The 13,641-nt window shown below is 38.4% G+C and overlaps 1 protein-coding gene and 1 long non-coding RNA gene across 7 annotated transcripts in view; one reads left to right on the forward strand and one right to left on the reverse strand.

Annotated features, from left to right (window-relative positions):
• ASAP1 (ArfGAP with SH3 domain, ankyrin repeat and PH domain 1) overlaps positions 1 to 13,641 on the reverse strand; it is a 146,178-nt gene that overhangs the window by 119,608 nt on the left and 12,929 nt on the right. For all 4 annotated transcript variants that reach the window (XM_019289159.3, XM_019289157.3, XM_019289158.3 and 1 more), the window contains exon 2: positions 7,998 to 8,084. In XM_019289159.3, the coding sequence (XP_019144704.1) occupies positions 7,998 to 8,056 (59 nt within the window). In that variant the 5' untranslated portion in view covers positions 8,057 to 8,084. The remainder of the gene's footprint in view (positions 1 to 7,997; positions 8,085 to 13,641) is intronic.
• The window catches only part of LOC104692639, a 50,064-nt gene that overhangs the window by 2,516 nt on the left and 33,907 nt on the right, over positions 1 to 13,641 (forward strand). For all 3 annotated transcript variants that reach the window (XR_005604694.1, XR_002046719.3, XR_002046716.3), the window contains 2 exons: positions 8,009 to 8,106; positions 8,697 to 8,758. This is a non-coding gene — a long non-coding RNA (uncharacterized LOC104692639). The remainder of the gene's footprint in view (positions 1 to 8,008; positions 8,107 to 8,696; positions 8,759 to 13,641) is intronic.

Below are 13,641 nucleotides of genomic sequence, written 5' to 3' on the forward strand. Positions count from 1 at the left end.
TCTTTAGGCTTGGATTATTTTCACTTAAACTCACTAGAAGCAATATTAGTTAATTAATGAGATGGTAATAAAAATAAATTATACAAGCTGCCTGTAAAAATGTGCTTAGTTTAAACCTGTCAAATTATATAAGTATTTCAAATAGCATTTAGTGAATTTCAGATTTAACCATGTTTCCTGTTTTGAATTGTGATAAGTATCTGAGATTCAATTCTAAATTTGTAAGATGCACTTCTCTATAAATTGTCATTAACTGAAATCACTGTTTCACTTCACAAATGTCAAAGAATAATCATCAGAGTGTGAAAGTTATATTTCACAGCGTCTGCTCTAACGCTGTCTTAATCTGTGCTAGATCATGGGGGAGGCTGTGCCATGGCCTTTTTCTCATGGAAGGTTTGCCAATGAAGTTATGCTTATCTCACTCCTCTTGGTATTCTGAAGTGAAACACATCTCTGTGTCCATCCTGGACAAGCTAGTGCCAGTGAGGATCAAGCCAGCAGCACTGGAAACCACACTCCTAACTGCTGATGCATTGCAGTCAGGAAAGTTGTTCTGTCTTGCCACCCCACCCAGTGATTCAGTCTATAAATATGTTTGATTCCCTGGATTTTATTGTGATTGCCAACAGAAGAGTTAATTACAGCAAATTGACAATAATTCTGCAATGCTGGTGATAGCCACCATGCTTAGGGAGGGGCCAAGGAACATAGCAATGACAGCACAAACTACCTACACAGGTGTTGTGCAATAAACTGAATAGCAATGAAAGTATTTCTCATTTTATGGTGTTCTAGACAGCTTATATTTAGATTGAGGTCATCAGTTCACTCACAGGAGCTGAGCAGAAGTGAGCAGGTGATGATGTTGTCATCATTGTAAACTTTGCAGCATGACCAGTATGTGCCAGAGGTGAAGAGCTACATGGCACTTGCACAGCTCTTCGAATCACCAATACAATTAACTGTTGAAACCACGAAGCAGTGAGGTAGAGAACAGCAAGATTATCTTTCCACTGTAGATAAGGAGCTAGATAGATGAGCTTGTGGCCCTGCTGTGTTTGTGGCTGTCTAGCTCTAGTCATGCAAAGTCAGCTCTTCAGGGTATCAACACCTCATCTAGGCTGAAGCTGGTGGTGGATCTCCTGTGGGATATGATTACACTGCCTGCAGAGAGCAGCCCCAGGACCACCCTGAGGTGACGCTTCCCTGTTGCATAGGAAGCAAACTCACAGATGCAAACTCAGGTGTGGTTGCTGCTTGGTTTTTGGAAACCAGCTTGACCCACGTTCCTGGCTGTGCACCAAATGTGTTGTCAAGCGTGCTCAGACAAGCTGCCTCCAGGGCCATTTGCAACCTGTCCGTGTGGAGGTGAAGTGAGTTGTTAGCTGGAGAAGGAAACCACTGTGCACATTGCTGCTGTGCAGATGAGTCCTTTTGATTAGTACAGGTGTAGCCATGCCAGGATCTCGCATGTCAAATTTAGGGTTTTTTGATTCTCAAGTATAAGCATGAAGGTTGCTTTTTTGCAAATACAGCTTTACAACTACACTAATTTTTTCACTTTCAAGGTTCCCATCTCAGTTATTACTGCTGATAAAAGTGGTGATTTCATGATATAATAGACAATAGTGTTTAATTAAAACATAAAATCATTGAAATACACATGCTTTTCTTAGTGAACTCTATAGTTATTCTTTTTATGCTCCTTAGCATCTTCACAAATATGGAGAGAGCGTCACCAGCTCAGCAGCAAATAGCAACAGAAGTAGTGGTGTGTTAAAATTAATCAGAAAAATATCCTTAGGCTACGTTCTCTACCATACTACTATCCTGTATACGGCTGTGGTTTGGTGTTAGTTTCATCCATTTCAGCTAAACACAGCAGTCAGCAGTACTTCCCATCCTCCTCCTGATCCTAACTCACTTTATGAGATCACTGTATGACATAAGACAGCCATGGCATTTTGATAACTGATAAAGCTGATTTGAGATTCCCCAAGAAAACGTCCAACATCTATATGGTAGATTGCTGGTGCTACATTTTTATAGTTTTATTTTCAGATAACTTCTAACAAATTAATGGGAAAGGCTTATTTAAATTTATGGCCATAATAATAGAATATCCACACATATTTCTGAACATCAGCTCTTCTCATTTGAGTTGGATGCTGGGCTTAGAGGATAAAAGAAGCTTCAAATCAACAAGAATCTCAGCAGGATGAGTTATGCTTTTGGTTTTGGAATATCTCACATGCTAAAACTCGGTAAACTTTTTTTGTTAGTGGAACTCTCATAGTTTTGTTTTGCAAAACAAAACCACTGCATTTATGTAAGGACAAGTAACATCATTACTTTGTACTTCAGCAGGAAATGTTTAGTCAGGAGGTGTTTCACCTCCAGGAGCTGTGTCCTCTCAGAGGATAGTCCCGACGGCTGACTGAGCCTTGTACAAAATGTAACACCTACATTTTTTAACCTGCAGCATGTTTACACATTTAATATCACATAAGTGCATGATGTACTCACAGGAAGAGGCAAAGTCTATTTTAAACATTGAAGCCTACATCACACATTGTGACTGGTGCTAATTTGCTTGAAGGGAACTTGCATGGTAAACTGAAGAGTGTTTCTGCTTGAGGAAGAAGGCTGTTGCCTTTGACATTTGCAAACAAACCTTTGAAATGATTGTGTCATTGGGACAGAATAGTCAGGTAACTTTCCAGTAAAAGAAAACTTCTTGTCTGTGTCACACTGCTGAATATCAGGAAAACCAAAATCCAGGTCCAGCAAACATGCTGATTTCAGTTCTGTGGTTTTTAAGGGACAGTATCTACCAGTGTGGCTTATGAACTACATGAACTGCGTCAACAGTTTGTGTTGCTGCTGTGACTGTTTTGAATGCAAGAATCAGCTGATTTCAATTTTAACATTGGCATCTCCCAGCATTTGTCTTCATCTGGTATTTAAAATGAGATAGCAACTGTCTCAGAAACTACAGTGTTATTTTAGAAAGCTTTTAACACTTACAATAGTGGCTTAAACAGAAGGTTCTTTTTGCATTCTTTCAATATTAAAATAATAGCAAAAAGAGAGCCCATTGTGTTCTCATTAAAAATGACATTTTAGTAGCATTAAGATCTTGAGCTTTTAATGCTATGTCGACAAAATGAAAAAAGATTAAAACATCAGAAATATTTTGCTGAATTATATATTTTGCATCTTATTTACTTGAATATCCTGGGTGAGTAGCTTGGCTGAATGATAAGTTCAAATAACCATCTTAAAGGACAGCTGAAAATAACACCACTGAAAATGAAGTGCAGCATGGAGTTACACAAGATTAAGCTGACTAATCTGCTGATTCAGTTTTGCCTTTGTTTTTTGGTTTTGTCATGCAAGATCAAGAGTCAAGCAAACACATAATGGCATTCCAGGCTCCCAGTAGCAACAACAAGCAATGGGCTGTTCCCCTGCAACCCTTGCATTCTCCAAAGAGAAAATGCTCATCTGCAGCAGGAGGCAGCAGGCTCAGGACAGACATGCTCTTTTTCTTGTTACAGATGGACTGAATTTGTTATTTCTGTTTCACAGAGGTTTTTTGTTAGAGGTGGTCATTTAAGAAGCCTTACTTCAGTTCATAGGAAGTGTAATAATGCATATTAAAAGTCTGGAGGGGAAGCCATACAAGGAGTGGCTGAGGTCACTTGGATTGTTCAGCCTGAGGAGGGGGGGACTGAGGGAGACCTCACTGTGGTCTTCAACATCCTCATGAGGGGAAGAGGACGGGCAGACGCTGATCTCTTCGTTCTGGTGCCCAGAGACCTGACCCAAGGGAATGGCCTGAAGCTGTCTCAGGGGATGTTTGCGTTGGATATTAGGAAAAGGTTTTTCCCCCAGAGGGTGGCTGGGCACTGGAACAGGCTCTCCAGGGAAGCAATCACAGCATCAAGCCTGACAGAGCTCAGGAAGTATATGGACAATCCTCTCAGGCACATGGTGTTATTCTCAGGCGTGGTCTTATGCAGGGCCCGGACTTGGACTCAGTAACATTGTGGGTCCCTTCCAACACAGGATATTTTATGATTCTATGATTCTGTGTGTCAGGAGACAACAGATTCAAATACAGCTCTTACAACATCTACAGAATATAAAAGCACAGCAGTATATTCTTCTATAAGGACTCGTTTTTGGACAGTTCAAAGATATCAAACTCTTATGAGTGCTGATGGATAAGAAAACTTTCAGTGGAGCCACTTGCAAATTTAACCCTTACCCAAGTATGAGCCAATATGAGCCTGCTTGTTACTCACAGAGATGGTCAGACTGCCAACCCTGAGGAAGCTGTTCTTCCAGCAGTACCCACCATCACTGCACTGGAGAGGTTGAAGAACAGCACAGGGCAACCTGTGCATGTTTATCCTTGCATTCCTTACACTGAGCAAGCCCTTGAAAGATTGTTGGGAAGGGCATTGCAGACACATTGGCATGAGAGCAGGCTGTGCCAGTGGGATTGCAAAGGACAAGATGAAGCCAGTATATCATGAAGGGATACTCTGATTGAAACAAGAGAAATAAGAGTCCTTCCAAAGCAGGAGTCATAGTAGCAGAATGCTTTTTTTTTTTTTTTTTTTTTTAATATGAGAAATAGCAATGACTAAAATCAGAGCGTGATACTGCAGAAATGAACATGTTGCAGGGCAGCTGGCATAGCAGGCTATCCAAAACAAAAAGAGAATGAAATAAAGCCTCAGCCCACATTGCAAACATTTCAATATTTTCTCTTTCCCTCTGGAAACGATATGGCTGTGTCATTACCAGGCACAACTCTGGTTCTACCGAAGCTGCTAAATGTATGCTGATGGCAGCATGCAGCATGTTGTCTGCAGTGAAAATGAAGGTTCAGACCAAAATGAATCTATTGATGCCTTACGATTTTAGCTTTAATATTTTTCATATCCTGTACTTCTTTAGTGTATAATTCTAAACTCCATAATATAGCCTGTTAGCTACTGTTCTCCCATTTTGGTCAGACAAGACAATTCCTCTCTAGGCTTGAAACTTACTGTCTCAGGCCCTGAGATATGTAAACAAAAGTGAGTTGGGGGGAAGCAAACTTGGGGTAATGACTTCATACCTGTAGCTATAATTGGAGGATTAACCCCCGATATGCAAATGGACCAAACTTATAAAAGTATGAAAACCCGTGACCCTCTTGTCCATTTTGGGGGTAGCCCCTGGGGACTTTGACTGCCCTAATGTACCTGAAGGCCTTTCAATAAATATAACCACTTTTATTCTCTTAATTTTGTCTAGCCTCTCTTTTTAGGTAGTCCCAACAAGATATCACCATGAAGCAGTTTGAGAATTAAATAAAGGCTCTGTAGACCTGGGATCATGTCCTTGAGCTGCCACCCATGGCTCTGACATCGCAGCTGATGCCTGTGTGTGTTTCTCTATCTGTGGAATTCAGACAATTATATTTATTTTTCTAGGTGAAAGCATACTGGGCTTTTTCGGCTGAACACTGCTATATCAGAACTAAGTATTTTTAATATACATTTTATTGTAAGAGTTTCAAAAAATAGCTGAGGGATGAGAAGGACTTTCAGGCCAAACAATTTTGTCAGCACTTTTTTGGACAGACAAAAAGGTTTGGCAGGTAAATGAAAAGGTTTCTTCCTACTAGTTGTTAATGCTGTGAAAATAAGAATCAGAAAGATCTGGGTTTGTGAGGGGCTTCCCCCTCTATATTTATAGTTTTATTACTTTGTGGAAAAAGAGCGACTAAGACCCCTGTGATAATAAACACATACTCAGAAGTCATTTGTGGCTTCACACAAGCTTTGCTAAGACACAGTTTGCAGACGTGAATGTGTATGGGCCTACTGAGTTGAAGTTTAAATGCTGGCTTATAGTGTTGACTGAGCATACTTTATTTCTCAATTTCCTAAATAGCATCTCATTAGAGAAAGGCTGGAAATAAATCTGCAGATGTTGGATGTTATAAAAAAGGTCCTTGCAACCACTGAACTTACTAGCACATCTGTGTTTCCCTTATATAAGCTACTATTTTCAATGATACATCACTTGGCCAGACTCTAGACTTGAAAATAACATAAGAAATTTTCAATTCAGGAGTGATGCCTTTTGGGTTTTATTTTTCTGTATTTATTTTGTTTGTACATTTGTTTGTTTTATTAAGAAAATCAGTATTTTTAACATGCCTTAGGTCTGAAATGATTTTATGCATATCTCCTTTATGCTCAAGCATAAATACTCATGTTTAAAATTATGGTTTGCAGATTTTATTAATGTAGATATTTGAATGTTGGAATCGTAGGGTTCTGTTAAAACCCAGGATGACAGATAACCATGTGGAAGCTTTTGGAAACTAGTCTTGCTGTGTGAACCAAATTTCTGGCCAGTGTTCATGTGGTGCTAAATGAAATTAAAAAGTGCAGAATTGCAGTCTAGAGGTCCATCACAACAGCTCCTTTTGCTGATTACTCATTTGCTTCTACTTTTAAGCATTGAATTTGAGCTTGCAGCTTCCTAAGTTAACTGGTGCTCCATTGACTACTGTAGAGGGTGACCATCTGCTCATGTGTTCTGCCTCTAAGGATATTTTAAAAGCAATACTGATCCCAGAAAATTTGAAAGGGTGGCAGGAAAGATGTCAAAAATCTTCAGTTCCTAAAAGTTTTGTGGGAAAATAAAAATGAGCATGGGAAAAAGATGTTTCTTGCCCTTATGAGGAGGAAAGGCTCACTGTCACCTTGTTCTTTGTTAAGATAATCAGTGTGGGAGAAAGATTCCCTAAGTGTCCCAGTCATGGGAAAAGTTTCAGTGATGGTTTACACCTCCTCAGGAGCTTTAGTCAAGACACAGATCTGTAGAAAATTTGGCTTCATTAATTTCAGGGATGTTAACACTACTTATTTTCTTGATGGTGGTTGTGTTTTATTTTATTCCTTCAAGGAAGTCTAGGAGCAGTAGGACATAAAAATGTAAGTGCCATTTCAAAATCAAATAGAAATGTCCAGCTCAATAGCTTCATATTTTTAAAAATATGATTGATTGACTTCTGAACTCTTGCTTATTTAAGACCTCATGGACTTAAAAAGGAAAAATATGTGTAGCCATGTGACAGAGAAAATGCACCAAATGAGGATTTATTCAGTTTTGAGAAGATCAGCAGCAGTGATTCACCCTCTTGACTGGTCTGGAGTGCAATATGGTCAACTGACTCCCCCAGGGAGGAAGAAAGGATGAAAGTCCCACACTGCTGCGTGGTCACACAGGGAGCAGTGACCTGTGCCAGGGTAGCTCCAGCCAGTGCACCCAGTACAAAGAAAACTTCAGCCTTAACCATCAGTATTGTTGTTGTAGGGGATTCGAGTCAGGCAGTCGAAATGTAGCTTTTAGTGGTTCAGTGAAAGAGAGTAAAAACTTTAAAACAAGAGAACTCACCATCCAGAGACTGAAAAAACAAAAGCATTTTTAGACAACTGTGTGCTATTCAGCACTTTACATCATGCACAGAAGAGAGTCCCTCCTCTTTTCAAGCTCCCACACAAATCTTGCCATAGATTTTTCAGGCTGATCTCAGAGATTTGTTGTTTTCAAAGTTAAAACAACATCAGTTACCAGATCTAGATGAGTTGAAAGGACTTACAATGTCCTTTGTAGATCCTGTCCCCCTCATCCAGCCTTGAAATATATGAAAGCAAACCAAACTACATAATAAATGTTAGTGTTTGTTCCAATACTTGCTCAGGTGATCAATGATTTGTAAGGATTTACTGATTTCTTGGAATTTTTGATCCTTAAAAGGATCAATAGGTTAGACTTTTTCTGAGGAGCACCTACTGTAGTAAAGTGGCATTAAGCAGAAAAAAAAACCCCACTGGCAGGTATTAGAATTGATAAAACATCTGGTCTGCTTTTTACTCTTTAAACGAGTTATTTATATTTATTTCTTTTGTCTTTCTTACCGGTTCCATAGTGAATCTCTTGAAGAAAAACTTGAAAGCCTGGATGCTGAAGATCTCATGTCTCATCTGTCACAACCAGAAACCCACCTAGATGAGGAGAAAAGATCAAGTAAGTAAAACTGACCAAAGCTATGGGACTGGAAAAGTCACTTATTTAAACAGTCAGTTTGAAAAAATGTGTGTTAATTCTTCAGTGATGGCAATTTATCATCTATGTTTTGATTGCTGCCTTTGATATTGGGAGTTTCATTGTGGTAAACAGATCCATTAGAAATTCCCTGAAAAAGAGCACCTTGTTAAAAATTTCTAGAGGAGAGTTTCATTTAGGTGGCTGGGGAAACCTGTCTAACTCAATGTGGCAACTACTCAGTCAGCTGGACTGAGTGCAGTGCTGGTAACATCACCTGACCAAGTTGTCTGACACTTCAGAAGACCCTGTTTTCTGATATAACTTCAGTGTAACCATTCAGGCTGAAAATGTCTATGTCAGCTGTATGCACCAGACTGATCTTTTTTGGAAGATGGAGAGAAGATCTGAAGGATAAAGAGACTGGGAGCAAGAAGTGTTCTGATGAGCAGTAATCCTGCATGTAGGAGAGGGTAGGAGGGTGTGGGGAGACAGTCATAGCAGGATATGGAAAAGTGTTCTCACTGTTTTTCATCAGGTTTTTCTGCCATTATATTGCATACTCTTTCCAGTTTAAGACTTGAGTTGCTGTGGGGAAAGGAAGGTGCCGGAGATACTGCAGAGCCCTGAGCAGGTGAGTAGGGCTGGCACATACTTTTCACTTTGGGACGTTCTGGGCTGATCTTCATGTTTTGTTGAAAGGAACAAGTTGGAAAAAGATTGGCAGGGGCTTGAGGCCAGATATGGGTGCTGGGAAGGTGAATACTGCACATAAGACATTGCCATGAGATGGTAAAGCAGGGAAGCTGGGACAACCCCATGAGACAGAGAGATGTGGACTAAGTGAGCTGGCAGATGGGAGAGGTAACAAGGACCCATAAAGATGAGATCAGAGTCAAACAGAGGGGCCCAGGCAGCAGGAGAGTGGGAGAGAGGCCATCCCCAGTTTACACCCTTTGATTAATCAGTCTGCCCATTTTCATTTGAGCACATCTCTTGATTCCTTGATTCCATGAGGAAAACCACAAATCCTTTTCTATGAGGTTTTTTTTTTTAACCTTCTGTCTAAGAAAAGCCTTGTTATGCCTGTTGACCTATTTCCCCAGAGACTGCTGTAGTTTGTTTATGGGGTTTGTCCTGTTTGTTTTGTGTTTCCAGCTACGTCATGTGGGTCTGGAGGTTTTCCAACCCTTAACATTAAAAATAACATAGAATAATCCCTGTCTCGAAGACTTATGAGATTCAATTAAAAATTGCCACATACAAGTTTTTGGATAGAATGTTAGTATCTCTCTTTTTCCTTCTGTTTCTGAGCCTTTAGAATATTTTCAAGTTATGTTGTCAAGAGCTCTTTTATTATTAAGAGGGTTAGACATCTTTTTTACCAGCAGATTTCAGATTTTTACGTGCTGGCTGGAAAGGATCTGAGATTTTACCACGTATGCCAGCAGCTTGGCAGCATAGGAGGAAAAATGGTTACGGGCTCTGCTCATAAGGAGGAGGTGTGTCCTTTGATTTGAAGGCCAGTGTGCAAGAGGAGTAGTATCTGCCTTAAACCAAGAAAATCATGCTTGAATATTGTTTTACATGCAGGAAAAAGTTGTTAGAAGGCAGCCCTGGCACTGTACTGTGTTTTTCTGGATTGGGAAAGACCTCTCCTGGCAGATAACTGAGTACCACCATCTTACAGCAAACCCATAGCCACTGGCAACCCTGCATGTGACTCAACCCATGATGACATGTCTGCTGGTTGTTTAATTTTACAGCACACCTCTTCCTTTTAATTATATTATTCATCTCCTTAGGCAAAAAAAGTCACCATCATCATAGGTTTATGTTATTCAAATCAAAGCAAGAAATAAAAAATATGTAATCATTCATGACTTTCTAAATTGGATGCTGACCTAAATTTACAAGTAACTGTGATTGACATTGGACTACATTTTAAATGGATGGCAATTTATTTTTCATAAGACTAAAACCTCACAGAATCTCTTTATGTCTGCTATAATAAGCTACTGAATATTATTTAATTGCTCATTTGCTATAAGCAGCTTTATGAGCATGTTTGGTTAGATCTCAGTGGGTTTGAATGATTATGACCCTTTCTAGGTCTCCTACTCATTTTTGGGCCTCTTGATACAACAGCAATCAGCAAATAAATTAAATATCAAAGAAATAAAAAAAAATATTTATAAAGAAAGCAGGTTGGTTGAAGTTATCATCATTGTTCGATGAGAAACAGCACTGAGAAGGAAACATGTGGCTCTCCTGGAGAGAGGAATGGTAGCCCAGTGATGAAAGTACTCATGTGAGTTCAATATTGACTCATTGACCTTGGACAATTTATTAGGGCATCATTCAGATGGCAAATTTCTCGAGCCATACACCCATTAGAGTGATTCCTCTGGGTAAAGAGCCTTTTGAGGCTAAATACAGCTTTTCTGAAACTCTTGACCCAATGGCAATAGTAGAATTTGGGCTGTGTCAAGATGGCATTTTGACTCTGCTTCTCACTCCCCCAAAAAAACAAAACCAATGCTTCCCAACTGTCCTTGGAAATGTGAAGAAGACATTACCAGATTTATGGAAAATCCTTATATATGACAGTATGTGAGTGGGAGCAGGGAGGGAATGTGAAATATAAAAGCCTAGAACATATAGAGAACAATGAAAACTGGAGAAATACGATTAGCTTTCACCCAGGGACACCTACACCTGAAAAGAGCTGGGGCTTAAGTAAGGAGGGGGCCTTACTGAGAACAGGGTGACATTAAAATGGCAACTGGGTGACAACTCAACACAATACAATAATACAATAATACAATAGCAGATTCTATTAGTCCTTAGATGAGGAAAGCATTTGTTCTTGTGTCTAATTATAAATACATACAATTATATTGAATTAATTAGTACAATCTAAGTGCTTGACTAATCCCAATGCCTAACTAATAAGTATAATGAGTTGAATCCCTATATTTTTAAGGTTTTAGGACTAGATAAATTATGTGGAAAGCCAGTGCATTCTCAGGAAGAGAATATAAAAATTGCCAATATATTGGGTAATAATCAAGAAAAAAAATATGCAGGAATTTTGCAGAGGAGAGGAAAATATCAGGAAATATTTTTTACATTCTTAAATTACCTGTATTTGATATTGCTTAAACTCTGTATGATTTCATGCTTAAGTCATTTAATGACCTATTTCAGCTTGCTTTTCATTTTAGAGGACTTTTTTTTTCTTTCATAATAGAATATATGACTTGACTAGCAATAATATAAATCCATATTTTTCATGTCTAATGAGTATTTTAGGGCAAATAGTAACTAGCCAATTTTCTCATATGCCTGAACTGGAGTTAGCCTAACTAGAAAAACTCAAACAAGCAAAAGTTAATATTGTTTCTACAGTCACTGATATAACAACAATAGTAGTTGTGCACCACCATGCTGAAAATCAACTCCCTTTATGTCCAAACAATAGCGAGAATCACAGAAATCTGACCTTGATATACAAATGTGATCATGTAGTAATTATAGCTCTTGTGCTTTCTGTATAAACAGACTACTTCATCTGGAAATGCTGTAGGGTATTGCTTCATTCTGCAATTTGCAGCTAATGACTGAGCAGAAAGCTTTTATATCCCAAAAAGCTTTAAAATATAGCAGGTAGAAAAATCTTATTCCCTGCAAATGAAAAAGATAAGCTTGTTGTTTGAACTGCAGTGAATCAAGTCATTGCTCTATCTATGGTCTGTTGAAAAGTAGATCTTACAAATTTAAAGATTGTCTTCAAAATCACATTTTTCAAAGGTTATTAAAAACACTTTCATGGGCAAAATATGGAATTAAATTATTCAGTCCAAGTGATAACTGACATGTTCTTTAACAACTGCGAGATTAACAAAACTGTCTTTCATATCATGCCAAAATCTGCTTGTTCTGTTTGTGTCTGTGTTGGTATCATCCAAACAGGATGTGACAAACATATGTTCTTTGGCTTTGCCCTAATCTGTGATTTGGATAACACTATTAAGATGTGGTCTAACAAACTTCAATGAAGCAAATCTGAGGATATTTCTCTGTGGACTTGATTTTAGTATGTCCTGAGCAATAGAAGCTCCATCCTGACCTCATACATTTAGCTGTATGTATTTTCAGTGCTTCCATAAAAATATACTATCAAAATATTATCATGCTTACAGACACAGGCTGAATCCTGAAAGAAAATAATAATGGGAAACTAACCCAGCACAGAGCCCAGGAGTGACCTTGAAGAGCTGAGTGACATCCTCTTGATGTGTCCCTGCTTATAAGGGTTTCTGAGAATGTCAATTGCTCAGTTTTTAATCTATTCAATCATTACAGTGATGGCTTTAGAGAATTCTAATTTCTTAATCAAAATTTTGTTTAGTGTCAGAAGTGCTACCAAAGTTCATAAGTATTACATAAGTAGTATAGGTTTTTTTCCCCAGGAAAATTTAAAACCTGAAAAAATATCAAGATCACTTTCTTGAAATAAAATATATTTTCCTTAAATCTATCTCGATTGGCATATGATGATTAATGAAAAAAAAAAAATTGCATTTCTTTTCTCTGATTCTTTATAAATAATACCTAGAATTAACAATTCCAGTGTTTTGCACTAGATTGATGTCAGGCTGAGCGGGTTATTAATCCTTAGGTCATTACACCAAACTTTTAAATATATTAAAAAGTATGAGATTTCTTCTATTCATCTTGAAATGCCTTTGTGTTTGAATATGTATGGAAAGTTAACTTAAAAATTCAGACCATGGTACTTTTAGAAATAGCAACTGATTAAAAAAGAACGTAGTTTTAGGAGATGGTTATTACTGTTAGAATGGAAATTAGTTCTCTATCTCATGTGATATAATTGTCATATGATTATGAAATGATCATGGATGGGCTGTGCAAGTGCTGTAGAATAATGGTTTGGAATTCATGCTGCAAAATAGAATTCTAATACTCAAGAGTTTTGCACTGTATCCCTACCCTAGGATGTTATAGCACATTGCCAGAGCGGGCCAGAGGGCTCAAGGGTACTCGTTTGGTCATTTTCTGCAGTCTCATTCAGAGGTGAATTTTCTTTAAGACTCAGATATATGACAAAGATCTGTGTAAGTATTTAGACTGAAGGAATATCTAGTCTTTGAAGCCTGTCTTTTGTTATTTATCTAAGAGCTTCAAGATGGTGGTATTGTGAGTTAAATCTCCTTGTATCCACTTAAGACTGACCTTTTTATCACTTCCGAATATATCCATCAGCTGTTTCTTGGGCTTAGGGAAGAATTTTCATTTTGTGGAGGCAGCAGCTAATCAGAGTGTCTGCTGCCCAGCTTCAGACCTCTGGAAGCTTTCACTGATCTTGTCAAGAGTATTTTTTTATATTTGATGACAAGGTTGCCATTTGCAGTCCAAGATTTTGAGTTACTTACAATCCACTTCTGAAGATTGTGAGGGGCTAATAACATGCAAGAGCACTTCCCACCTTCC

This window comes from Corvus cornix, chromosome 2 (genome assembly GCF_000738735.6).
Source record: "Corvus cornix cornix isolate S_Up_H32 chromosome 2, ASM73873v5, whole genome shotgun sequence".
Classification (NCBI taxonomy): Eukaryota; Metazoa; Chordata; class Aves; order Passeriformes; family Corvidae; genus Corvus; species Corvus cornix.